We start from the raw sequence: 24,239 nt of genomic DNA, 5'->3' as shown, positions 1-24,239 counted from the left end.
CTTTAAATGCCAGCTCCACGCCCGGAGCACCTCAGTTCGAGCAGATCCGGTGTTGAGTGCGAAAGTGAAACCGATTCCCGAGGAGATGGGCCTGCTGCTACTGGTGCTGATAGCGGGCATTGGCGTAAGCACTGTACCGATTAAATAATCTATGGGTCCGCAAAGATCCCACAAAAAGATGAGGTCTTTAGACAACTTTAAATCATCAAATTTTTGCGTGTTTGAAATATGTTTCATTTGTATGCGCGTCAGTTAGTTTGTGGATACTTGAAACTTCAATTGTGGGAGACTTAAGAAAGAGACTTAGAAGGCCTAGATGATACGAAGTTCTTGATAACAATAATATTGAAAGTGAATTTGCTACTTATAATTGATTACTATGTTTGCAATACATTTTAGTGCGCAACTGCAGCAGCCAACATTGACCTGGAGGCCAAGACGTTTGTGAATCAATCGAGCGATCGCTACTACAGGTTCTACAATGAGATTGCCGCCGAAACGTATTCGGCCAACAACGAGGAGGACTTCGACGCCCTTTTCTCCAAGCTAAACAATGTGAAGCGCATTGCCGAGGAGCTGGTGAGCATCTCCCGGCAGGCTGCGACCTACGATCTGGACAGGATTCGCAGCCCGCAGACGAAGTTAGCTCTCCAGGAGCTGCGCACTGCGGGTGACTTGTTCGTCCTGGGCGACGACTACTTCTCCTCCGTGCAGATGAACTTGGCCGCCCTGCAAACGCTCTCCACGGACAAGGATATCGAGCCGTATCTTGGTGGGGCCAATATGCCCAACGAGGACGACAGTCCGCTGGCCTATTTCCCAGACATCCAGAAGATCGTGCAGAGCAGCAAGGATGCCGACGAGCTGAAGTACTATTGGGAGGCCTGGCGAGATAAGAACCAGCTGTGGGCCTCCCTCAACTTTTACACCATAGTGCAGTCGTACCAGAGGGCCGCCAAGATCCTGGAGGTGCCGGTGCACAAGCTGTGGTACCGATACGACAGCCAGGAGATGCTGCAGCAGATGGAGCAGGCGATGACGGAGCTGCGCCCCGCCTACCAGCAGCTCCACGCCTTTGTCCGCCAGGAGCTGCATAAGAAGTACGGCTCGGATGTGGTCAATCTCAATGGACCGATACCGGATCACCTGTTCCAGCAGGTCCTCGAACAGGCCTGGGCCAGTGGCAGCATCTTGGAGGATTACTATCCGCGTGCCCAGTTGCCGGAGTTCGATGAGTACGTCAGTCACTTGACCGCCAAGGCCATGGTGAATGAGTCCGAGAACTTCTACACCTCGCTGGGTTTCGAGCCGCTGTCCGCCGAGTTCCACAAGAACCAGCTAAAGGAACCCAACCAGGACAGCCCCAACGACGACTGTCGCCCCTCCATCTTCGACCTCACGCCACACGTCTACCTCATGTACTGCGAGAAGGTCAGCTTCCGGAAGCTGATGCAGTACCACAGCCACATGGCCAGGGTGTACTACGCCCAGCAGAAGAGTCACCTGCCCTCCTACTACTTCAAGGCCTACAACCTGGAGTTCGCCGTCGGCGAGGCGGTGGTCCTATCCGCATCTTCACCGGCTCATCTGACAGGACGCCGATTGGCCAAGGAAGTGCTCAGCGAAACGGCCCTCATGAGCCGCCTATTCCGCATGGTGAGTACGTTACTAGTTGTCCAAGTAGGGATACGCACTACCTGATTGTATAACCTTTTTATTAATTACTATTTCAGGCTATCCACACGATTCTTAGTATTCCACTGTACTATGTGCACACCAAGGTGATGCATGATCTTCTCAACGACACTGTGGACATGGACACCGTGAACAAGCACTATTGGAGGCTCATGGAGCAGCATGCGGGCATCGAGGCGCCCTCGGATCGCTCTGAAGGTGCTATTGATTTTCCCTATAAGTTCTACGTAAACATCGACCAGAGCTTCCAGACTCAGTGAGTAAAACCCACACATTCTTAAAATTATAATACCACAAATATTTTATTTAGGAAATTCATATCGGAAGTTCTGGGCTATCAATTCTATCGCGAGTTTTGCAAGAAGAGTTTCAACAGGGGGCCGCTCCACAACTGTGACTTCTATGGAAGCTTGGCCGTTGGCAATGATTTGAAGTAAGACATTAGATAAACTACTGTGTGATAAAGTAATACACCAATCGTATTTCTCCAGATCAATGATGTCATTGGGCTCTACGAAGCCGTGGAAACAGGTGGTTGGCAAAATACTGCCCAATAACACGGGACTGAGTAGCTTGGCGCTGCTGGAGTACTATCAACCTGTGTTAGGCTGGCTCAATAAATACAATAAGGATGCCAACTCGAAGATTGGATGGACTGCCTCCAAAAAAAGTAAGGTTTACCTCATAAATGTGTGGATACATTATAATAATTTCAAATTTTTACAGAAATTGTTTGAGGACTTGTAATGAAGAGAATTATTAGCTTGAGCACAAATAATAACACAAATAAAATACATTTCACCGTTTTGGGATTTTGAATATTTCAAACTGACTTCTTTAATATTTAAAATTTGAACATTAACCGCCTTTAACAAAATTATTTTCCAACACTGTCGCGAATCGGTTTAAACGGGTTAATCTCACTACTCATCTCTCTCGCACTTGTGCATTCGGAATTGGGTTAAGTAGCGCGTGTGTTAGAGGGAGATGACAGTAGCGTTTCTTGGGCGCGTAAAAAACAAATTCAAATTTCAAATAAGGCGCAGTGCTTGTTAAATTAACTAAATGAGACTAAATAACACAGCAGTTTTGGTGTTGATTTCTGAAAAACTATAATACGTTGCCTAGCAAAAAACATTTTGGTAAACAAGTTTTTGTTTACTATTCTTTAATCTCTGAAAATCGAGAATTTAGCAACTACCAGTCAGCCGGAAAATCAGTTCCGGAAGTTGGCAGCTTTGACTTATTTTTTCAGTCTCCATCGAAGCTGACCACATTTGGCAACTTTGGCAACCTCCAAGAGTCCAAGAGCCCTCGAATGTTTCTTTGGCTGCGTTAAAGTGTCGCAATAGAAGCCGAGAGCCTGTCCTCCGGTTTGAAGCCCATCCAAGCGCACCGGAGCTAGTTGTGCGTTCCCCGCTTGATTGCTTCCACTGGCCAGTGGCCACTGGCCACATCCACATCCGACCAAGCCACTCTTGCAGTGGTTGTCACCGGACAAGATGACCGTCTGAATTTTGCCCACGTCACAGATACTCTTTCCCTCCGCTCTGTTGGGAATATCAGTCATGTTGGTCATTAGCAATGTAATATATATAAGTGATTCATATTTCATTAATATCAAGTAACCACAACAACAAATCTGCAACCAATTATTTAAAATATTGCTATAAATTTATTGGAGTTTTTGGCAGATTGATCAGCGCACATGTTTGCAAATCTTATATATTTTTTATTCACTTTATTTGGCTACTTTAATAATAATAAGTGAACAATACATTCGGCCTGGAGCTCGCTGGCCGGACTTGGCGACTTGCAACTGGCACGCTTCACTTGCTCGGCGACTGGCGAAAGGTCAGTGGTTCTGCTTGCGTCCGCGCGGTGGTCATTAGCCACGCCAAAGTCCAAGCCCAGCGGATTGTGGAGCAATTGCGGGAAGCAAGGTCGTGGGATCGTCCACCCCCCTGTCATACACTCAACCAACCAACCACCCACCCACCTCTTTGGACATCCCGCCGGCGGGCGTTACCCATTTAGCTGGACGAGTGCTTTTCCCCGACTGGATTTCCTTTTCGCTTTCGAGTGGGGGCGTCTGCGGCAAATGGGCGAATGCATTGCGTGCCGCCTGCTATTTTTTGTCAGCTGGCGAGGCAGCCGATCTGCAAGTCTGCCTGCTGCTAATTGCGCCAAATTGCGGTGGCGACTCCGCGCACTCGGCGCGGAATGAATGGCCGTGAAATTGAATCATTTCCAGCTGCAGCAGAAGCACACAGCTCCGCGCACTCGACTCGAATCCAACTTTGACATGGCACGCCGCCCAGCCGTCCCGAAACCAAGTGAGTGAAAGGCACCCACATCCAGGTATTTCCCTGGTCTTTGGGCAACCAGTACCGAACTCAAAAAGAACGAGGGGTTAAAACTCTCATGCTCTATACAAATAATTTCATTTAAAAATGTGTACATTGAATATCAATTATGTTCTTGAGAGATGTTGAGATGTTGATGTATATATTTCTTTGGTATAAATTTGATGCAAAGCTTAAAGTATAATTAATTTATTGAGAAAGCCGATTTTTACGAAATTTCGCTGGCTAAATTTAATAGCATCGCTGACTATAAATGTAAGCTCATTTGGCAACAGCTTCTTTCCATTTTGCGTTGCAAATCTCGTGCCAAATTGGCGCAGCCCCTTTGGGAGAGTATAAAGGCTTAAGTGTCCAAATTATGCATAGATATACGGGCATGGGTATGGGAATGCTGTGTGGCTGGAGAAAAGAGCCGAAACGGAAACCGCAAAGGGAAAACAAGTTAAATGAAATTTGCATGTCGATGTCAGACAATTTGGTGAACTTTTTTAAATTGCCCCTCAGCACATGCATTCACATTAACATTAACCCAAAAAGTAAATCCCCATATGTGAGCACTGGTTAACAAGTTCGGAACATGTGTAGGTTGAGATATGCTAGTGTTATATGCGAATTTTGTTAACATATTCATCGGGCACGTTGGTGGCAAATATTTAACAAACAAACGAGTGAGCATATACAAACGAAATTCGGCTTAAACCCCGCACAATAGGCCAAATCAGAGGTGAATAGGTTTAGCATATGGTGTGGGAATACGAGAGCAGGGAATAAGACCCCCAAATGGCTTTGTTACGTGAGCCCATTGTCAAGTTCAGATCTGCAAATCGCAAAACAATGGAGCGCTTATAGTAATGTTACGAGGAGGATCTATTAGGAAAGACTGCGGCGAAATCGATGTGGTCTAAGAAGTATTAGGCATTCGACTAATTAGAGTTACGTACTAATAAGATATTATTATGCGATCATTCTAAACTTTCACTTCAACGATTCCGTTTTGGGGAACTTTAATACTTCCGAATGTTTTCTTTTACTTTTCCTTGTCAATCAAGAAAGACACAACCATTTATTTTCCAAGAGTTAAATATTTTGGTATGTTGACTTCCCCTCATTAGACTCTGCTCATCGATTACTTCAGTCCTGCTGCATGGTAATTAAATTTCGGCGCCAACTTTCATTGCGATTGCGGAACACGAGTTGAAATGGCCGCAAAATGATCTTCTCGAGTCGAACTGAGCAAGAAGAAACTGCAGATCATCATCAACGTCACGCGCTCGCGCAAAAATTATGATTATTTGACGAAATCCCATGCTGAGTCTTGTCCAGCTGCCGCAGCGTGGCGCCCCAAAAAGACGAAAAAGCCACGAAAAATATAAGAGGGAAAAACAGCAGAAGAAGCAATCAGCCATAACCAACCAGGCAAGCATCCATCCGTCCATCCATCCATCCATCCGAGAGCTGACCCCAAGCAATTAAGAAATTATGTATATTATGACGCGCGCTGTGATGGCAGCGCAGTCGAATAAAAAGCAATAAAATGTTACAGCAACAAATGCGAGTGGCGGCTCTGAGCATTATGCATACGCACCGCTGGACGGCGGGCCCTGCAGGCGGCGGTTGGCACTGCTCTTTTCACCGCGCGGTAACCTTTCTTCGGTACGATATCACAATGATATGGCTCAGCCATAATCATCATTTGTTGCACCTCTTCGGTGGGCAGGGGATCATTTGCCGCGCCGCACGCCGAATGTGGCTCAGAATGCACGAGTATTTATCATGGACATGAGGGAGCTTGCGCTTCCTGCTGAAACAAAAGACTGAAGACACGAACTCGGGTGCGGGGTCGCCTCGGCCAGCTTTTTGCTCTTACGTAAGCGCGTGCTCGCCTTAAATTAAAGTCCACAATCACGCAGCGACGACAGGGGTCAAAAGAGAGTGAAAGAGAGTGAGAGTGGAGCGAGGCGGGATGGGGATGGATGGCCTGCTGTGTAGGTGGAGAAATTGTGTTGACATCATCGCCAAAAAATGGCCAAGAAGCGAGCGGCGATCAGGCAGCGGTTGCCTCTTGAAAAGCCGAAAAAAATTAATTTTACTTTCATTTTCGCTGAGGCGGCCACTGGCTTCTTTTACTTTTTACAGCGTAAGACACTCTTTTTATTTGGCCAACATCTCCGGGTCTATTTTTGTACTTTGGGATTTGGGATTTTGGCCTGTGCGCCACTTCAGCTGCTGACTGCACTTTGATGGAACGGGTACGGATGGTTTCCGTTTGGCCTGCGGTCGGCTTATTTTCCAATCGCTCGACAGCCTGCAACTGGAGTTGTTCACTAAGTGGGAAGGCATTAGCAGGCTAACTGATCGATCGGTCGATCGACTGGCGAAGTGAGCGGCTGCAGCAATAAGGAAACGTGTGCTTATGAATAGCTCTTCGAATGAAAGTCAACAAGCGCCGCTGCTTTGAATTGTATTTTAATATGTCAAAAGTCAATTTCCTGGCCCGCTGCCAAAAACAGTTGTCTGTCTGCTCGAAGATTGCTGTAAACGGTGCCATTTTATAGCCAATTTCGGTTGCGCTTTACGAAATGTCTTGCACTGTCGGCGAATGGGCCAATTTTCTAGGTCGCTCATCGCCATCTGTGTGCATATACATATGTATATAGATGTACATACGACACTTACGAAACCTGAAATATCTCCCACGCACTAATGTGCAAATAAAACGCATTTCCAAATGGCTTTGCATATATCATCTGCCGGGCAATTACATTTACTCAACATAATTTCTTGCACTGAACTTTTATGGGCCTCTTAGTTTGCGCAGTCAGCGGATAGTGGATGGTGGATGGTGGATAGTGGCTGGTCTGGCCGTCCCGCATTCGTCGTCTGGTATTTCTTGTCATAGTTTTGAAAAGGAAAAACACAGCGAAACACCCTCAGTTACGCATGCTCCCCATCGAAGACTGCGTGTTGTATAAGCCCCAATCTTCCCGCACATGACTCAAAAATGTGAAAAAGCTCTGGCGAGACAATTGTGTAATTAGCGAAAAGAAAGAAACCAGAAAGAGTCGTCTCGAATGGCAGACACAAAAAGATCTAAACGCCTATTCATAGCGTCACACATTTCCAGCGTTCAATTGTCTGCAGATGCCATTTGGTAATCCCAATCGAGGAAAGCAGCTCACTTCATCTCGAGCTCCTCGGCTTTCGACTGCCGCATCTAAAATTGATTTATGGCATTTCTGGTCTTTAATATCGGTGCTGCTCTTCAGGAAGGTGTTGTTATACAACTGGGGGGCTTAATGTGCACTGTGGCATTGTTAATACCGTGGATTTTATTTTTTGTTTAAAGATTACATTTCATTGTGTCTGTTGAATGCAGCAATAAATATCTTTTAAATTAAATTATGTTTGCAGATTAAATTGCATTCTGTGAATGGAAAATAAAGATACCTAATGATGGGTAATTCCGATATATGAAATGATTTATTTGCAATTCAGAATATTCATCATAAAGAGTATTTTAGCTTCGCTAATTTCGTATATACTGAATTCATTTAGTTTTCGCCGCTTTACACCGCAGTTCACTAATTGCCGCGAGATTGGCGATCCAGTTTGGCTCGTGGCACAGACCCTATACCCATTGATTTTGTTCCCACTTCGCAGATGTTTGTACATATATGATTGACAGATCAGATCCGATTTTGACATATCGAGTCCGGGAGTGGAAAGTTTTTAATGTCCTAGCCACGCGTATCTGGCCATCTATCAGCAGCTGGTAAGCTGCATTCATTTGGTGTCGGTTACTTGGAAGTTCTGGTGTTTCTTATTTGTCTCAACTGAACCGACATCTGCTAATTGGCTAGCTAAATATTGGCAATTTGTCAAGCTTTGCTAATCGAATTAGAAGGTGTTGTTGATAATCGTTAGCAACGATCGAGGGCTGGTGCTAAGTTCGCATAAACAAAAGGCAGATTGGATCCGCCAGGCTTCAATTGTTCTGGGACCTGCAAATGGAATTGGGGTGCTAATAATGATCACGAGTTTGGATTAACCACAAAGCCAATATCGAAGTAGGGGAATACGGAGGATTCCCCTACTATTTATTACCTATAAAGAAATATCAAATGGGCATTTAAGGAGGGGAATATTAATCAAATTTTATTGAATTTATGTTTATTTCATCTCAGACTTAGATTGCAGCTTTAGAAGTACTTGATAATGTTATCCCAAAGATATGTATTTATCCGACTAAAATGTTTCAGTAGGTCACTTATCCTGAGTACGAGTATTAGCTGGTATTGCCATCATCTTCATGGCTGTGAAGCACGTGTGCATCGAAGAGGCGGCGATTAGTGGCAGCATCCCAGTTTGAGTGCCAGGAAGAGGCAGCTGGTGTCGCAGCCGGGGATCGCTGGGCTGCGTCCATTATATCACCTCTGGGTGAAAGTGATGATGGCATACGCGAGGCATAGCGCCGATACTCGTTTGCGAGTATTTTCCTGTATGTGGCACACAGGGTGTGCGCGCACACCCGCGGACACGCCCCGCAACACCCTGTTTGGGGCAAATATGAGCTAGTGCCGCAGATTTGCATATCTGCCTGCAAATATTTCTTTTCAATTATCGATTTTCGTTTGCCCGGCTGCTCAGAGGTGTGTGTGTGTGTTGCGATGTAGTGTGGTGTGGCAAAGCCAGCCACTTCCTCGTTGCAGTTGCTCGTTTTTGCGATGCCTCATTTGCCGCCGATTTTTGACTGGCACTGTGGGCAGAGAAATCGCGCCGGCGAATTCCAAACGCCAAACTCCAAATGCCTGTCATCGATTAATGAATATTCATAAATACGCCAGAGCCGAGACCAGTCGCTGCCCCTCGGAAATTGTGCCACGCGAAATTAAGAGCAATTGCTACTCGACTTTGCGGTTGCTGGCTGCCAGCGTCGGTGGCGAGCTGTATGCAAATATTTGCCCTGGCCGCAAAAATTAAACACGAAATGGCAAAACAGCCAGGCGGCAAACACTTTCCAACTGTCGCAGCATCCGCCAGCAGCTGCCGCTCGAACTCAAGTTGAAGCAGAAGTTGAAGCTGGAGTTGAAGTTGAAGCTGAAGCGTTCACGCGGCAGCAGCACCCGCACCAATCCCAATCCCAATTCCAATCCGAAGCCCCAGCTCCCACCCATTCCCAATGCCATTACCAAAGCCAAAGTCCATGCCTCGCAGCAGTGGAACACTGAAACATTATATTGGTACTTGGAAACATATATTTTAAAAATAATATAATATAATAATATCAACCTTTGCTTAAATATTGTGAAATAATGCAGAAATATTGATACATTTCTGCTTTCATCAATGTTCATAATTAGCTAGTTGTGACTTAAATTTCTCTCCGTGCATCGGCGACTTGACAGCAACTGCAGATACAGATGAAGAAATGCTGGCGCTGCTCCTTTCACTTTCGATTCGTGTGCGAATCGAGAGCAAAACGGACTCTTAGCCCCGCCAAACAGCAAGGGGCAGCAATCAAAAGTAAATAGAAGAAATCCGCCAAAAAAGCGGATGCCGGATGAATCATCTGAAAGCGGCAGCGGATGTTGTGTTGACCGCCTCGCGGTTTCCCAAAGGCCATTCCGCTGGCTTAGGCGACACAAAAGTCATCACATGCCATCCGTCGATGCTTTGGTGCGCCGGGCAAAACCCGTACCACCCCGTTTTAAGATCAAGGCGTCCCCGTCCAGCCTTGACTATGAATTGTTAAGTATCCACTGCTCCGAACTGCTCGGGTGTGAACGCTCGAGTGGATCGACCAGATAACAAATGAACCATTGTGGGGAGCGATTTGTTGGGACCTCTTAGTGAGTTGTCATACTTCAACTATTGAACTCAGTGCGGTTAATTGTGGGCAGAGCTGCAGAAGGTCTGTCGTCTTAAGACTAGATGATCATTATACGAGGTTATAATTCAATTAAAATGTAATCATCCTTCCATTTCATTCCATTATACTCCTAATGTTCGGCATGTTTCCTTAGATTTCTTGGCCATTTTCGCGGTTTTCTAGTATTTTGCGACTGGAAATTGGACTTCTGTGATGATACGGATTGCACTCAACTTGGCTTGCTCTCCATTGGGTAAGTGTGGTGTCAGTTGGACAAGGCGCACACGCTGGCTCGTGTACATTTCAATCATATCAGCTGCAATTAGCTGTCACGGTGGAGTCACAGCCTGTCACAGTCTGTCAAAAGATATTAAATGTTGCGACGCTTTCGTGAATTGCGGGTTCTGTTTTTATGATTTTTTCTCTCTTTTTTCTTTTTTCTCTTTTCTGGCTATCGGGGTAGCTGGCCAAAAGGCATTGGGAAAATATGAACTGAAAATGTTTAATTGGCGGCTGTCATGTTTGGCCGGCAACAAAAACTGAAATAAAGCGATGGTGCTTACTATTGGCCATGGCGGCCAATGATGCTTTACGACTTCATATCATAATTGCAGCCACGAAAAGGGATGGTGAGGGGCAGCTGAAAGGGGGGCAGGTACACCGAAAAAAATCTATTTGATGAAGGTCAAAAGGATCAAATTGAATTTTAAATAAGCCTATTTTATCTGAACTTATTTGAATTTAAATTCCATACATAAATATAAAAGCTTTAAAAGCTTAATCATGATGAACATATTTGGCCTCCTTAACTTTATATGCAAGTGGGTATCTTAAAATATAATACTTTTTTTAGTAAATTGTTAAGATCTAGAAGATTAAACATGTCCAGTACTCATAAGAAGGAAGCATCCTCTGTTGCCTATTGGTCCCTGATCGGCTGCCATTTACAAGTTTCATTTGTATTGTACGGTGTACGTACGTCTGCCGGCATTAAGCAATAATTCGTATTATTTGTACAATGCGGTGGCTGTTACAGTACTCCAGCTCCCCGCTGCCCGCTGCCAGTTCCCCCACCCCCTTTTATATCTTTTACGCTTGTCTGTGCATTTATTGTTGCCTAATCGACGCACGGCCAAGGGGAGGGAGGCGCGTCAGCGGGATGGCAGACAGCTGATTTTTCCAGTACCGCTTCGCCGCTGCTTCGTAGGAAGAGCCGCGGCGGCGGCGCTGCGACTGCGCAGCCGCTCAAAAAAGCTCGCGCTCAGCTTGGCTCAGCTTTTGCGCCTGCGCAGACCGTTCAGACTTCTTTGAGACGTCGCTCAAGAAGGTCGTGTTCGCGCTTCAAGTTCGGCTCCGTTCAAGTTCGGCTCCGCTTCGGTATCAGCCTCGCGCTCGTAGCTGTGCATTTGTATCCAGACACATTGGTCCCCGTCCGTGATCGCGATCGCTGTAAGTGCCACTGTGTGAGTGCAGCAGGATTAAGATAAAGGCCCAGGACTCGAGGCGAAACATGGCCGAAAACTGCAATTAAAGTGGCAGCAATAATAGCTGAAATGCAAGAGATAGAGCGAGCGATTGTGAGTGCTACGGATTGCATTTGGCTTGCAGTTGCCTGCAGTTGCGAATACCAAACACCGCCCCCCGCCCCGCAAACCGTCGCCTCCCCTCGCCCAACCAACTGCGCCTGACAGTGAAAGTGATTTGATTTTGCAATTGGAGTCGCAATCGCTGCTGCTGCTGCTGCTGCGCCGCTGTTGTTGCGAGCGACTTTGAACAATATTTCTGCTTGTTTGCTGATCCGATCAGCCAGCAGCGAAAAGCGAAAAATAAGGCATTTTTGTTTTTATTATTACTCTCGCCTCAACCGAACGAAACCGAACACAACACGGCAAAACAATAATGAAAAGTGCAAAGAAAACAGCCCAATAAATTGCAGGCAATTTGTAATCGGTATCCTAATACAATTTCTTTCTCTCATTTCGCACAGTACTGCCACTGTGCCCCCGAATACGGCAATCGAAATTGGATTAATTCTCAGCACACTTCGCTGCAGCCTCGCAGGTAAGAAGCCCAATTTGTTGATTAAATTCGCTTAGTTAGGACCCGCAAATCGACTTTTATCGGCTGCCAGCGGTTAAATCATTTGCACGTTGCAACACTTGCACCGCTCACGAACCGCAGAAAAAGAAACTACTCAGTTATGGTGCAAAAGTAAAGCGTCATTATCTAATAAATCTTACCATATACCACTCTGCCAAATGCATAAAACGCAAACCTCATGGCGTGGTCGTGGTCGCTTGCAAAATGTGGAAAGTATTTGCGCTTAAATGCTTGCAAAATGCCTGGACACATAATCCGCCGCACTCGATGCATCCATCTGTTTGTCCCGTCAGGGGAGTGCTCGTGGTTTTTGGCATAACACCTGCCACATCCATATACGAGTGCATATGGATTTCCATCATTCCCGACTGCTAGAATCCGGTGTGCTTTGGTTTTAATTGCTCTTGCTGCATGCAAGTGTAATTTGGGGCACAGCTGGGTGGCAAAACGGGAAAATTTCGAGAATCGAGTTGCGAGTCCAAAAATTGCTTGGCCATATGTAATGCTTTTCATTCCAAAGTGAAGTCTAAAGTCCATTTATTTAATTTGAATAAATATTTACAGGCTACACTGCTTATTTTAGACATATTCAAATCAAATACTTGAGAGACATAAACTGCAGTACAAATTCTTCCAGAAAAATCAATTTTCGATTGATTGTATTACTTAACTCGAACCAAGTTTAGAAGTTGTATTATTAAACAAAACGAAGGCACCCAACTTGTGACATCAAAGCTGAACTTCAAATGTCATAATTGATAACCCAAAAAGCAATGTCAAAATGCGGTCGATTATTCAATGTGTTTCCACATTAACAGCTTGATAATTATTGTATAACCGACACCGACTTGGAATAATAAATAGGTTGGCTCGAAGGGGTTGAAACAAAAAACAAAAAAAAAACCATGTCAAGTCGCCAATAAAACAAATAAAATAAAAGCCAACGAAATGCAAAAAGCAAAGAGGCGAGAAACCGGAAAACATAAATACTGAGCCACATACAAAAGTGCGTAAAAGAAGGGCAAACGAAATGTGAAATGAGTCAAGAGGCAAAAGCCGAAGTGGGGAGAAAGGGGGGCGCATCGTCTTAGCCCCAATTTGGTTAACTGCAGCTTGGGCCACAAATTATTTGGCAACGTTTTTATGGCTCCGTCGATGTCTTGTGTCGACTACACAATATACTTTCGTGTCTGTATCTGTGTGTATGAGTATGACATGAACTTCATTATCAGCAACGCCGACGCTGTCTTTTTATTTTTTGGTAACATCTCTTTACTTTTACGTTTTCCTCAAGTGGTTTTATTTTATTTCGCTTTTTCAATATAGGGCTGGCTGGCTTATTGCATAAGCGGAGAAACTCGTATTGCTCGGCCTGCTCTCTGGAGCATGCTACTGTATATATGTACTGTATATACGAGTATACTTAAAGGTGCCATATTTAGGTATATACATCCGAGGAGTATATGGCTGAGAACTTTCTTTCCAGCAGCCCGACGACACAAATAACTTAATTTTGGGTCTGCTGCTGCTGCTCGAATGCCCTTAAATCCGGTTCGGGATTGGGGACCCTTTTCGTCGTGTAATAAAATCCGAGATATACGACCCGGGCGCTGGAAAACAAGTTCCGCCAAATTGTGACCATGGCCATGGATTTCTTGGCTTCATTCGCCTTGCTTTTATTTTCTTTTTGATGCTTTATGTAAATGTTTTTCACTCTCTTACCTTCTTTGTGCACTGATGGCTTATGTAAGCCAATCGAAATGCTCGAAAATTGTTGCTGGATTTATGCAAATGATTTCTCAATTTTTGTTTTCATCATTTTTTTTCCCCCACTCCGCTTCGAGTCGAGTTTATTATGCATTCGGGTTGTTTGTTTATCGGCTTGTTGTTGTTAATTGGGCGGTCTGTTTTTTATTTTGTTTTTCTTTTGAGGGGGAGTCGACCGCAGTAGCTACTGGCTTTGGGTCAGCTTATTATTTGCATCTGACTGAGCTTCACCTCCGGCAGGCCTAAGTTTGTGCCCTGAGTCTTTTGTTTTTATTCCGACAAAGTTTCCCCCAAACTTCTTGCAGTCACTTTGATTTGTATATAAGTTCGTTGCCTAAGTCTTTTGTTTTTCTTCGCCTAAACATCTATTGGCTGCTTTGATTTGGATTTGATGTTGTTTCGAATTTCCTTCTTCATGTCAAGTTCGTTGCCTACGTTTTTCCAGAGGGTATTTTCACCATCTTTAATGTCTTACAGCACGGCACGAGTCATTAGCACGAAATTCTCCAAGAGTTTATTGCGCTTATCTAATCGACAGTCGTAGAGCTCACACAATCTATTGATTAATATGGCTCATGAGCCGTGTGCTCCTGCCTTTGTGTGAGTGGCGCTAATTGCATAATCATCGGTGTTTGTGTTGTGTGCGCGATTTGCATGCCATGCTACATATATGAACCCATCAGCTTTTGTTATTGCTGTTGCCATGGTCTACACTCGGCCACTTCTTAACACTCTACTGCTACTGCTGCTGCCGGTGTTGACTTAACACATTCGTAACAATTGCGCATCAACCTACGTATGGAATATTAATTAACACTCCCCAGCTTGGCTGTGTGTGTGTGTTGGGAAGACGTCACAGGTGCCATCTTCTGGCCATCGATTGATTATGCGGACGGGCGTGATGAAACGCTCTTGGCAGCGGCTTACAACGGCACTTACCTTACCCAACTTTCGGGGCTCTAATGTGTGCATAGTCCGTTTGTTGTCGCCTCTGTTTTGAGGCGGACTGAAATGTGCCAATGGCACGACACCGATTTCCAACTAATTTGGCTTTGGCCAGGCCAAGACGAGCGCAGCTGTTTGACCCACTTGGGAGATGGGTGGTGGTGATGGCGGTGGAAAGCCAAATGGGTTTAACCTTTCGGCTTGTGCAAACAATTCGTAATTGCGAATGGTAGCAATTCAAAATAATTGAGCAAATCTATTTTAATTCCACTTTACCGAGACGACAAACGCCGAAAGTGGAAGTGGGATTTGGACTGGGAGTGGGAGTGGGAAAGGAGCGGCTATCAATTTGGTGGTTGCTGTGATCGTCTCTTGATTGCTTGCTTAAATAAATGTGAGCGTTTAGCCAATGAAAAGTTGAAAAAACTAGAAAAATGGCTTGGCGCTTCTCTGTGGAAGAGTACAGTAAATGCTTGCTATAGTCGGCTTTAATCAGCTACGATTTTAGTAAAAAAAACTTAAAATTACTCAAATGTATGGAATATATTTAATTGAATGTTGTTTGTTTTAGTTAATCAAGAAAATTAAAACATAATTTTATAAAAAAGGAATAAATAAGTGCTGCTATCTTGGACAAATATACAATTGTATGTACTTTTCACATGTACTTGTATGTACTTATTAATTTATTTAGAAATATACCAGGCTTTTAATTTTGTGCCCCCTTGGTAGTTATGCTTACTAATTTTGTTTATGGCACAAGAAATAAAGCTTCGTTTACAACTAGTGCAGCGGCATTGTTCGCGCCCGTTTTCGTTAAGGAGCCGCTAACTCGGATCTGGCATGAAAGCAGTTTCAGCTCTTTTCTTTCGGCTTTCCTAATTTATTAGGCAAGCGCCCGGGTCCCTCCTCCATAATTTAGGCATTTTCCCCCAATTCAACAAAAAACCTTAAAAATTTCCTTGAGCCGCCGGCTTTGCTTGCCGCGCATTTACTTTATGCGCAACTCATCAGCCAGCGACAACCGGGAGACAACTGAAATGACAACTTTTGGCTGAGCTTTTGTGTTGCCATTGTTGGAGATGTTGCCTATGTTGCAGATGTTGTTGGCCATGTCGCGGCCGCAGCCATTACCATTGTCATCCGGGGCATTAGCCATTGTCTTCGGCGGCGGGGAGAATTCATTTGTCGTGAATTATGCGTGGCCAGATAAAAGAAAAGTCTTTTGAGCTGGGGACGCATAATCGAGTGCCCAAATGCAATGAGCGGTGGACTATCGCATCTGCATACGCAACTGCAACTGCAATCAGTTGCTGCTGATGCTGATGCTGCTGCTGCTGCAGCTGCGGTGGCTCATTTAAAATGCATTTATCTCAATTACGAGCAGAAAAGCAACAAAATCGCTTGCTTACTACGAATTGGAAACGAAGCGAAGTGAACGACGCATTGTTTGCAGCAGAAAAAAACTTTCACTGCCAGCGCCGAACTAAAACAAAAGTAATGGAGTTGCGGGAGTCGAGGGATGTGCGGAATATGCGGCCCACAATATAGCCTCAGCTATCCAAGCAGAGGCCCTTGCAGTGGCAATGGCAGTTCCAGCCAAGTATTTTTAATTAAAACAAATAAACTGAAAGCGAACAGCACAACAAAGCGATTGTAAATTATGCGTAAGAGGCGCAGAAAGAGAAATGGCCGCAGAAAGCCAGTTTCCGGCGTCCTTCACTCAAGGCCGTTTCCATATGGAAACAACACGCATGCGCATTGTTGCTGCGCTGATGAAGATCATCTTAATGATGAGGATGGTGGTCATGATGATGGGGCAGCTGTCGGTGAAGTAGCAGGCTTACGTAACCCGATCCAGGAGAGATCCAGTGGGCCGGACAGCAGGGATTAGCCCGAACTTAGCGTGCACTGTCCGAAATGTAAATTGAGTTTTGCAACGGTTGCATCACGATGCGTCAGCAGGGAAATCATCGAAGCTCAAGCCCAGGCTGGCAAAACCTGTTGGGTCGCCAAAAAAAGTATATTTCATAACCATCGTCTGCCTATACATACATAAAGTGTCCGCAAAATGTGTTAACTATTATGCAAAGCTGTCGAAGCGCCGAGTCACGTTTTCGTTCGCCAGCTTCCTGGTGCATCGGAATCGGAAAATCGCCAGGCGGCACACCGCAGATCAAGTTCAAAGTGTCAAGTTTGCACAAATTTAAAGGAAGCGCTCGCCGGAGCGGCAAATAAGCAAAAGCCATTCGCCGACCAGCTGCTCCATGGTGCTTGAACTCCAAATGAAAGTGAAAACACGCTGACTTCGGATGCAATGCTGCCGACCAGAGCAAAAAGCTGGCTAACTCTTACTTTTCGACTGCGATGGCTGAAGTGCCAGATGACTAAGCCCAATGTGACTAGGAGTTCTGAGTTTCAAGAAGTAAAATACTATACTAATAGTGGCATTTAATTTTTAGATTTTTAATTAGATTCAATTATTTTATAATCGCGACAAATAAATTTGTTTATTGCATGGAGAGTGCTGTTGCTCTAAACATTCTATACCAAAGAAAAGTAATCAATTGATTCGGTCCACTTAGGAAAATCCATAATTGTCAAGATAGTAGATCATTAAAGATCTTTGAGGTATATTTCTTATATTTAACAATCTGGTAAAATTGCACATGGTTAATAGAAAGAGTAGACAAAGTGATTAACATAATCAAATGATACAACTAGCCATGTCCAAACCCATCCCATCGAACAGACTTTCCTGATTAATTAGTTCCGTGATAATGCACTCCAGCAACACTAATATACCCCTAATGTATGCGGCTACAGGGTACTGAACTGCGATTCGTACTTGCTTTTATTGCGCTGTTCGCTGCATTCATTCATTTCCTTCTATCGTTAAACGTGAAATGCAAAAAGAGAAGGGGGAGAAAAGGCCAAAAATTAGACAAAAAATGCGCAAAAAGTAAAAAAAAAATTAAATAAAATAATATATAAAAAACACTGCGAGCGGCCGCCAGCTGCTGATGATGGTTTTTCCAGTTTTCCGAGATGCTTTTATCGCGGCGACAGGTTTCCCAAAAACCCAACTGTGACATGTGTGACCAAGGAAACGCGTGTTGCAGTGGCAAGTGGCAAGTAGCAAGTGGCAAGTGCACCTCTGCTAAACGAGTTTTCGGCGTAAATTGATGATTTAAAAGTCATTTACTACGGAATTAATGGGAATTTAATGCGCAAAGCGGAGATTACAGCAGGCAGTCATTTTAGTATTCGAGCATGGGCTAACTTACACCCACTCCTAATTGCCGAAATAAACCGGTCCGCCAATGATTATGTTTGTGCCTATCCGTTGCAGGCAATTAAGGAAGTGATTCGTGGCCAGAGCTCCTCGTGGACGTTGTCGCGATGCGGTGCAGCATGCAACCGAACGAAACCGCCTGAAACGCCGCTGTTAAAGCGTCAACAGCAATTGCCATAATTGCCATTGGAGCAGCACAGACCAATAACCGCCGGACCCACGAGCACATATCCAAACATCCCACCATCGACATCGCCATCGCCATTCGTATCGCCATCGCCGCTTCCAACCCATCCCAGCACCCGGACCAATTCAACTGGCAACGAAACCGGCAACTTGCCACACGAGCTGAGCTATCGGCGGCAGGCACACAGATTGCCGCAAATCCAGCTAAATTGTAACAGAGCCGCCGCGCCGGAAAATCAGAAAATCGGAAAATCCCAAAAGCCGATACCCAGACCAAAATCCAGTGGGGAGATCAATGAACGCGGCACGCAGCTGACAGCACTTGGAATCCACTTTTGCAGCAGAGCAGCCAGAGCAGCGAAGCGTAGGAAAAGCGAAACGGACCAGCTCGTTTGGGACCGGATCGGATTGGGCGGCTTCGGTGCGTTCAGCGTTTGGTTTTCAAGTTCAGGCGGCGCTGAGCAGGAAGTTGTGCGGCTGCACCTTAATTGGAGCCAGTGTCATTACCACCCGACAACCACCATTCACCGCCGCTCATCCTGCTCGATGTAAGATGTTAGTGGCCACCGACGAAAACAATACCAATACCACCACCACCACCACCAGCCGGAGCACACGCAACACCTGGAGATGGAGCCGCCTGGCGTTGGCCGTTAGTCTCTTCGCCTACTGCTGCTGCGCCTCATCCGCGGCCACGCCCACCACCTCGGTGACCACGGCCGCCCTTCTCAGCGGCCACCAGCTGCTGCCCTGGCAAACGGCGGCTGCTACGGCGGCCACCACGCCCTCCACCGCCCGCAATCTGTATGCGCCACACCAGAGTTTCAGCCGGCAGGACGACATCAGCTTTAAGGACCTGCGCCAGCGCAGCGATGGCACGGTGGTGCAGTCCTTCGGTTCCTATCGCACCGCTCGTCAGTTTGGTGGTTACTCAACCGCAGCCCAGCGGCGTTCGGACCCCGCCGTAGAGATCATTCCCGCCCCGTCCGTGGAACTGCCGCAGGGTGAGCTGATCACTGTGCCCAAGCAGCTGGTGCCCACGATGCCGGAGAATGTGACGCGCCAGGGTCGCCGGCGCAACTACATGTACATACCGCTGCAGACGGAGGGGGAGAATGGATCCGCGGCGCTGCTGCAACTGCGTCCCAGTCGGAATGCCACGCTTTCCGCGCTGGGACCTCCGGCCGATGGAGTGGCCGCCGTGGCCCATGAATTTGGCGCCGATCTGGCCACCCAGGGATCTGGACCGGAGCAGCAGCCGCTTGCATTGGAACTGGGTCCCGAGCGAACCGAACGCAGCGATCTCCTGGCCGCCGCCAGCTCCACGGACAAGCTGGAGTACGCCGAGCCGGAGAACACCAGTCGCCGCGTGGGCTTCCAATTTCCCAGCTACAGCCTGAAGCCCGCCAGTCCCTTCCATCCACAGGCCTACCGCGAGGACAACCCCATATTTGGGGACACCAGTGCCGGCGGCTATGAGCCCCAGCCGTACAGCGAGGATGCGTCTCCCGTTCCGCCGCCCACGCAGTACGAGCAGCACGAGACGCGGCACACCCGGCAGCTCTACTTTGACTCGGACACGGCGTCCTCCAGCTTCGAGTTTCCCGGCTTGGTGAGCAACTCCAAGCCCCATGGCCTCAAGCTCTATCGCGACGATGTGACCAAGTTCGGGGACATCAATGGACCGATCACCGCGCTACCGCAGCAGCGACCCCAGCGAGGTTTCTACTTCGGCGACACTGAGTTCCGCACTGGTCCTCCTGCTCCGGTCCGCCAGTTTGGGCCGCAGAAGAACTTCCAGGAATACGTGGGACCCAGCGAGTACCAGGGTACCCGGAAGAGCCGCTACTATCCCTACAAGTCGTCGCGCAGTCCGAGGGTCGTCTTCCCCACCAACGACAACGTGGGCACCACCGGACCCAGTGGACCCGCCGGCAGCAGCGGACCCTCCGGAAACGGAGTCTACTTCAGCGATAACATTGCTTTCAGGTAAGAGTAAATGTTGATATATAAGCTAAGCTCCTTCGGATGTAAGTAGGCACCATTAGATATATATATTTAATCCATTGCATTCCTACAGGGACCAGAACTTTGGCATCAACGAACTGGCCGCCGTGCAGGATGTGCGCAATGACTACAGTCTGCAGGAGCTGGACAGCGCCTCGGAGGCGACCAGCAGTCCGCAGTCGGCGAGCACGTTCAAGGAGAAAGGTAAGTGCCACGTCCCCGACCCGATCTCAACCCCCTCCACCGCCACCCGCATTCGGTAGGGCTTAGGAAGGGGTCAGTCAGCTGCTGGGAAACTGCTTGCACTAGGCCACGTAACCCCACTCCCGAAACCCAGAAAGTCTAGAATCCAACCCAGAACCCACACACGCTCACACAGAACACACCCCGCCCGAACACGAGAACATACCGATTGCAACTCCGATTCCCATTCGACAGTCGACATCACAACGGACACGGAGTGCCAGCACCGGGGCGGCACGTGCGAGTTCTTCCTGGGCTGCTGGCTCTCCGGCGGCCTCATTCAGGGCACCTGCGACGGACTGCTGCGCGGCTGTTGCCACCGCACGGCCAAGTCGGCCAATCTGGGCAGCTCGGACTTCGTCGGCAATGCCGTAGATCTGACCGATCTGCCGCAAAAGAACTACGGACCCGTGAACAACGAACCCAGTGAGTGTGGCAGCCTCAGATCGATTGAATGCCAAATTGATTGAATCCAATCCAAACCAATCCAAGCACGTGCACACTAAACCCCAACCCGTATCCAACCCCCCAGTACCCAGTACACCCAGTACCAAGTACCAATACTCAATTGCCGATATATACATAAATAAGAGGCGAAATAGTTGAGAAATAATTTGCATGCCACCCCTAACAATTTACGTTTGTTTTGTAGTTCGTTTTGTTGTTTTGTTATGTAGCTATGCACTCGTAACTCGCATTTGTTATTGTTACACTCTTGGGTAGTTTTCAGTGCCTAATTAAGCCGCATGTGGACCGAAGATGCCTCTAACAACGCACGCCACTAAAAACCAAGCAAAGCCACCCGCGAAGGAGTCGCCTCGCATCGCCCATCGAATAAAAGACAGCGGAGCTGTATAAAATAAGTTTAATTGCCCGGCATGAGCATGCTAATTACCACAGCACGCTAATGATAATTAAGCCATATATTACACATAGCTTAACGGCATTACGCTCCACGTCCACGTCCAAGTGTAGACCACGACGAAACAGAGACCCCAAATCCCATCAAGACGCGACGACTCGACTCGACTCCACTCGACTCTAGAAAGCTGATCTGAACCCGGCAGCTTGTTTGCCTAATTGCTTGTTTGGTGGTCGCCCCGTTGTTAATGCTTCCACTAACCCCATCCCAGATACCCGAATCCCCCTACGCTAAGAGATCCTGGTGCATGGTTCCAACTCATCCGACTCCTCTCCCTTTCAGGCTGCGGCATTTCGCTGGCCAAGCAGACCGCCCAGCGGCGCATTGTGGGCGGCGATGATGCGGGCTTCGGCTCCTTTCCCTGGCAGGCCTACATCCGCATCGGTTCCTCCAGGTGAGCACCTTGGAGCTAGCTTCCTCCTACCTCAGTACTTATTCCCATGATTTCCTCCCCACAGGTGCGGAGGTTCGTTGATCTCGCGGCGACACGTGGTCACCGCCGGTCATTGTGTGGCCCGGGCCACTCCGCGCCAGGTGCATGTCACGCTGGGCGATTACGTGATCAACTCGGCCGTGGAGCCGCTGCCTGCCTACACCTTCGGAGTCCGCCGCATCGATGTGCATCCGTACTTCAAGTTCACGCCGCAGGCGGACCGCTTCGACATTTCCGTGCTGACGTTAGAGCGCACCGTGCACTTCATGCCCCACATAGGTGAGATTTTCAGATATTATATTATAATATAACTGATCAAATCAGAAGTTAGTTCATAGCCAATCTAAATGTAGGCGTGTAAACAACAAAGTACTTACATCTATTTGTTTTTACTAACAGCTCCGATTTGCCTGCCCGAGAAGAACGAGGACTTCCTGGGCAAATTCGGCTGGGCAGCCGGCTGGGGAGCTCTGAACCCGGGCTCCCGGCTGCGTCCCAAGACGCTGCAGGCCGTGGATGTGCCCGTGATCGAGAACCGGATCTGTGAGCGCTGGCACCGGCAGAACGGCATCAACGTGGTCATCTACCAGGAGATGCTCTGCGCGGGCTACCGCAACGGAGGCAAGGACTCGTGCCAGGGTGACTCCGGAGGACCTTTAATGCACGACAAGAACGGGCGCTGGTACCTGATTGGTGCGTATATGGTCCCTATGATTTATAAAATTAACTAATACGATTGATCTCCTATAGGTGTGGTCTCTGCCGGTTACTCCTGCGCGTCCCGCGGCCAGCCGGGAATCTATCACAGCGTCAGCAAGACCGTGGACTGGGTATCCTACGTCGTCGGACTCACGATGAACATCTAATTTATTCTCATCGCAATCGCAATCGTATTCGCACCTGCCTGCTAAGTGGGCCACAGATTGTTTTGTACATAACTCACTTCATTCTGCTCCTTGCTCCGCTTCCGATCCACGCCGCCTAATTTATGGTTACACAAGAAATACAATTTAAACTAAGAGACAAATTAGCGCAGTACAAGTTAGCAGTTAGGATTGGCAGTGCGTATCTGAGAGATACACACGTGTGCGATATATCTGTATCTGCAAGCACCCTAAGCCTTAAATTAATTATAACTGATAATTACGGTTTAATTTACTTAGTCATATGCGCTGTTATGTAATTTTAAAACTATTTATGAACTCCATTTCGTGTGTAAATAAATTATACAAATATTGAAATTAATTCGAGCCCGTGAAAGTTTTATTAATAGTACAAGCAAAGTCCAAATGACATATTTTTCTAATTTTTCCATTCGTTGCTGTTGGTGTTGAAGTCTGGGTCTGCAAATGGTCAAGGTGCTTGTTACTTTGGCATCGGCAGACGCGGCACATAGACATGTTGAAAGGGAACCCCAGCCGCAGTCCATCCATGCTCCGCATCCTGGTAGTAGAGTCCGCCCATTCCGCCATCCTTCGACTGCTGCTCCATCACGCGAAATAGGGTGAAGACCTCGTGATAGATCTTATAAAATATAACTAAAGTACACGTTAATAATTGGGATCTCCGGGTCAAGATATAGTCGGCTTACCCAGCACAAGGTTAAACACCAGAAGACACATTAGAAAGCTCGACAGGTCAATGAACAGACCTGCGGTCGCGTAGAAAACCCCCAAGTAAAGACCAAAGCCAAAAATAACGCCATGATAGATCAGCCAGGGATAAATTAGGCAGCTTGAGTCCTGTCGAAGACATATTTAATTATAATTGAATTAATTAAATTAATTATAAATTGAATGAAAGTTCATCTATTACGTTTGCCAGTCAACTGGATCTTGTTTTACTTACCCGGGCAATACCAATCAGCAGCAGCAGACTGACGCCCATGTTGATCAGCGACAGTCCGTACACAATGGAGCTAAAGATGGTCAACACTGTGGCCAAGTAATCATCATTAGGTAATCCCAAGGTTAGTGCTTAAGATTAGGGATACTCACAATTGATCAGTAGCTGCTGTTCTGCGATCGGGACCAAGTTCATGGGCCACTGGTTGAGCAGCAGCTCGATGTCCGGACGAAAGTGGATGGTCAGCGCGGAGCTGCCCAGGATGACGGCGGAGATGATCACGCCCAGCCAGCCGAGGATGATGACGTTGTACTTGAGGTTCTGGCACTGCACGTATGATATGGTGTGGCTGGCGGCGATCGCCACGGCGGGTGACTTTCCACCAGGATGCGATGGATCGTTGGGGGCCATGTTACCGTTTGTTGTGCTCCAACTGAACGTGCTTTCTGCCGGAATCTGCTGTTTGGGGTCTGTATGTGTTTGCAACAGAACAAACAACGATGTACTGAAGGCCAGACGAGTGGAAACCAGGTGACAGGACTGGGATCAGGGCCTGCTTCTTTAAC

The 24,239-nt window shown here is 47.0% G+C and overlaps 3 protein-coding genes across 4 annotated transcripts; 2 read left to right on the top strand and 1 right to left on the bottom strand.

Annotated features, from left to right (window-relative positions):
• Positions 1–17: 17 nt before the first annotated feature.
• Positions 18–2,523, top strand: LOC117137880 (angiotensin-converting enzyme). The gene is made up of 6 exons (XM_033299609.1): positions 18–124; positions 400–1,656; positions 1,734–1,951; positions 2,006–2,128; positions 2,187–2,365; positions 2,422–2,523. The coding sequence occupies exons 1-6, from the start codon at positions 86–88 to the stop codon at positions 2,430–2,432; spliced, it is 1,827 nt and encodes a 608-aa protein (XP_033155500.1). The 5' UTR covers positions 18–85; the 3' UTR covers positions 2,433–2,523.
• An 8,722-nt stretch (positions 2,524–11,245) lies between these two features.
• LOC117136519 lies at positions 11,246–23,073 on the top strand. 2 transcript variants are annotated; one of them, XM_033297462.1, is made up of 9 exons: positions 11,246–11,379; positions 11,918–11,991; positions 18,095–20,212; positions 20,304–20,434; positions 20,669–20,899; positions 21,678–21,789; positions 21,854–22,107; positions 22,228–22,521; positions 22,579–23,073. In XM_033297462.1, the coding sequence occupies exons 3-9, from the start codon at positions 18,777–18,779 to the stop codon at positions 22,692–22,694; spliced, it is 2,574 nt and encodes an 857-aa protein (XP_033153353.1). In that variant the 5' UTR covers positions 11,246–11,379; positions 11,918–11,991; positions 18,095–18,776; the 3' UTR covers positions 22,695–23,073. The 2 variants fall into 2 exon arrangements, with proteins under 2 accessions (XP_033153353.1, XP_033153354.1); XM_033297463.1 differs by lacking the exon at positions 20,669–20,899.
• LOC117136520 lies at positions 23,070–24,192 on the bottom strand. The gene is made up of 4 exons (XM_033297465.1): positions 23,826–24,192; positions 23,677–23,762; positions 23,420–23,570; positions 23,070–23,366 (listed from the first exon to the last, which is right to left on the bottom strand). Exons 1-4 carry the CDS (start codon positions 24,082–24,084, stop codon positions 23,194–23,196), a joined length of 669 nt encoding a protein of 222 aa, XP_033153356.1. The 5' UTR covers positions 24,085–24,192; the 3' UTR covers positions 23,070–23,193.
• Positions 24,193–24,239: the final 47 nt, after the last annotated feature.

This window comes from Drosophila mauritiana, chromosome 2R (genome assembly GCF_004382145.1).
Source record: "Drosophila mauritiana strain mau12 chromosome 2R, ASM438214v1, whole genome shotgun sequence".
In the NCBI taxonomy this organism is placed as follows: Eukaryota; Metazoa; Arthropoda; class Insecta; order Diptera; family Drosophilidae; genus Drosophila; species Drosophila mauritiana.
The sequence above is the reverse complement of the archived record's forward strand: the minus strand, read 5'-3'. Positions and strand labels throughout refer to the sequence as shown.

Excerpts from the sequence above, each read along its gene's own strand:
- LOC117136519 (XM_033297462.1), top strand. The coding sequence starts at position 18,777 with ATGTTAGTGGCCACCGACGAAAACAATACCAATACCACCACCACCACC. Across the intron at positions 22,108-22,227 it reads GCACTTCATGCCCCACATAG|CTCCGATTTGCCTGCCCGAG; the intron begins GTGAGATTTTCA and ends TTTTACTAACAG. Across the intron at positions 22,522-22,578 it reads CGGGCGCTGGTACCTGATTG|GTGTGGTCTCTGCCGGTTAC; the intron begins GTGCGTATATGG and ends GATCTCCTATAG.
- LOC117137880 (XM_033299609.1), top strand. The coding sequence starts at position 86 with ATGGGCCTGCTGCTACTGGTGCTGATAGCGGGCATTGGC. Across the intron at positions 125-399 it reads TGCTGATAGCGGGCATTGGC|TGCGCAACTGCAGCAGCCAA; the intron begins GTAAGCACTGTA and ends AATACATTTTAG. Across the intron at positions 1,657-1,733 it reads TGAGCCGCCTATTCCGCATG|GCTATCCACACGATTCTTAG; the intron begins GTGAGTACGTTA and ends TTACTATTTCAG.
- LOC117136520 (XM_033297465.1), bottom strand. The coding sequence starts at position 24,084 with ATGGCCCCCAACGATCCATCGCATCCTGGTGGAAAGTCACCCGCCGTG. Across the intron at positions 23,763-23,825 it reads ACAGCAGCTACTGATCAATT|TGTTGACCATCTTTAGCTCC; the intron begins GTGAGTATCCCT and ends ACTTGGCCACAG. Across the intron at positions 23,367-23,419 it reads GGTGTTTAACCTTGTGCTGG|TTATATTTTATAAGATCTAT; the intron begins GTAAGCCGACTA and ends CGTGTACTTTAG.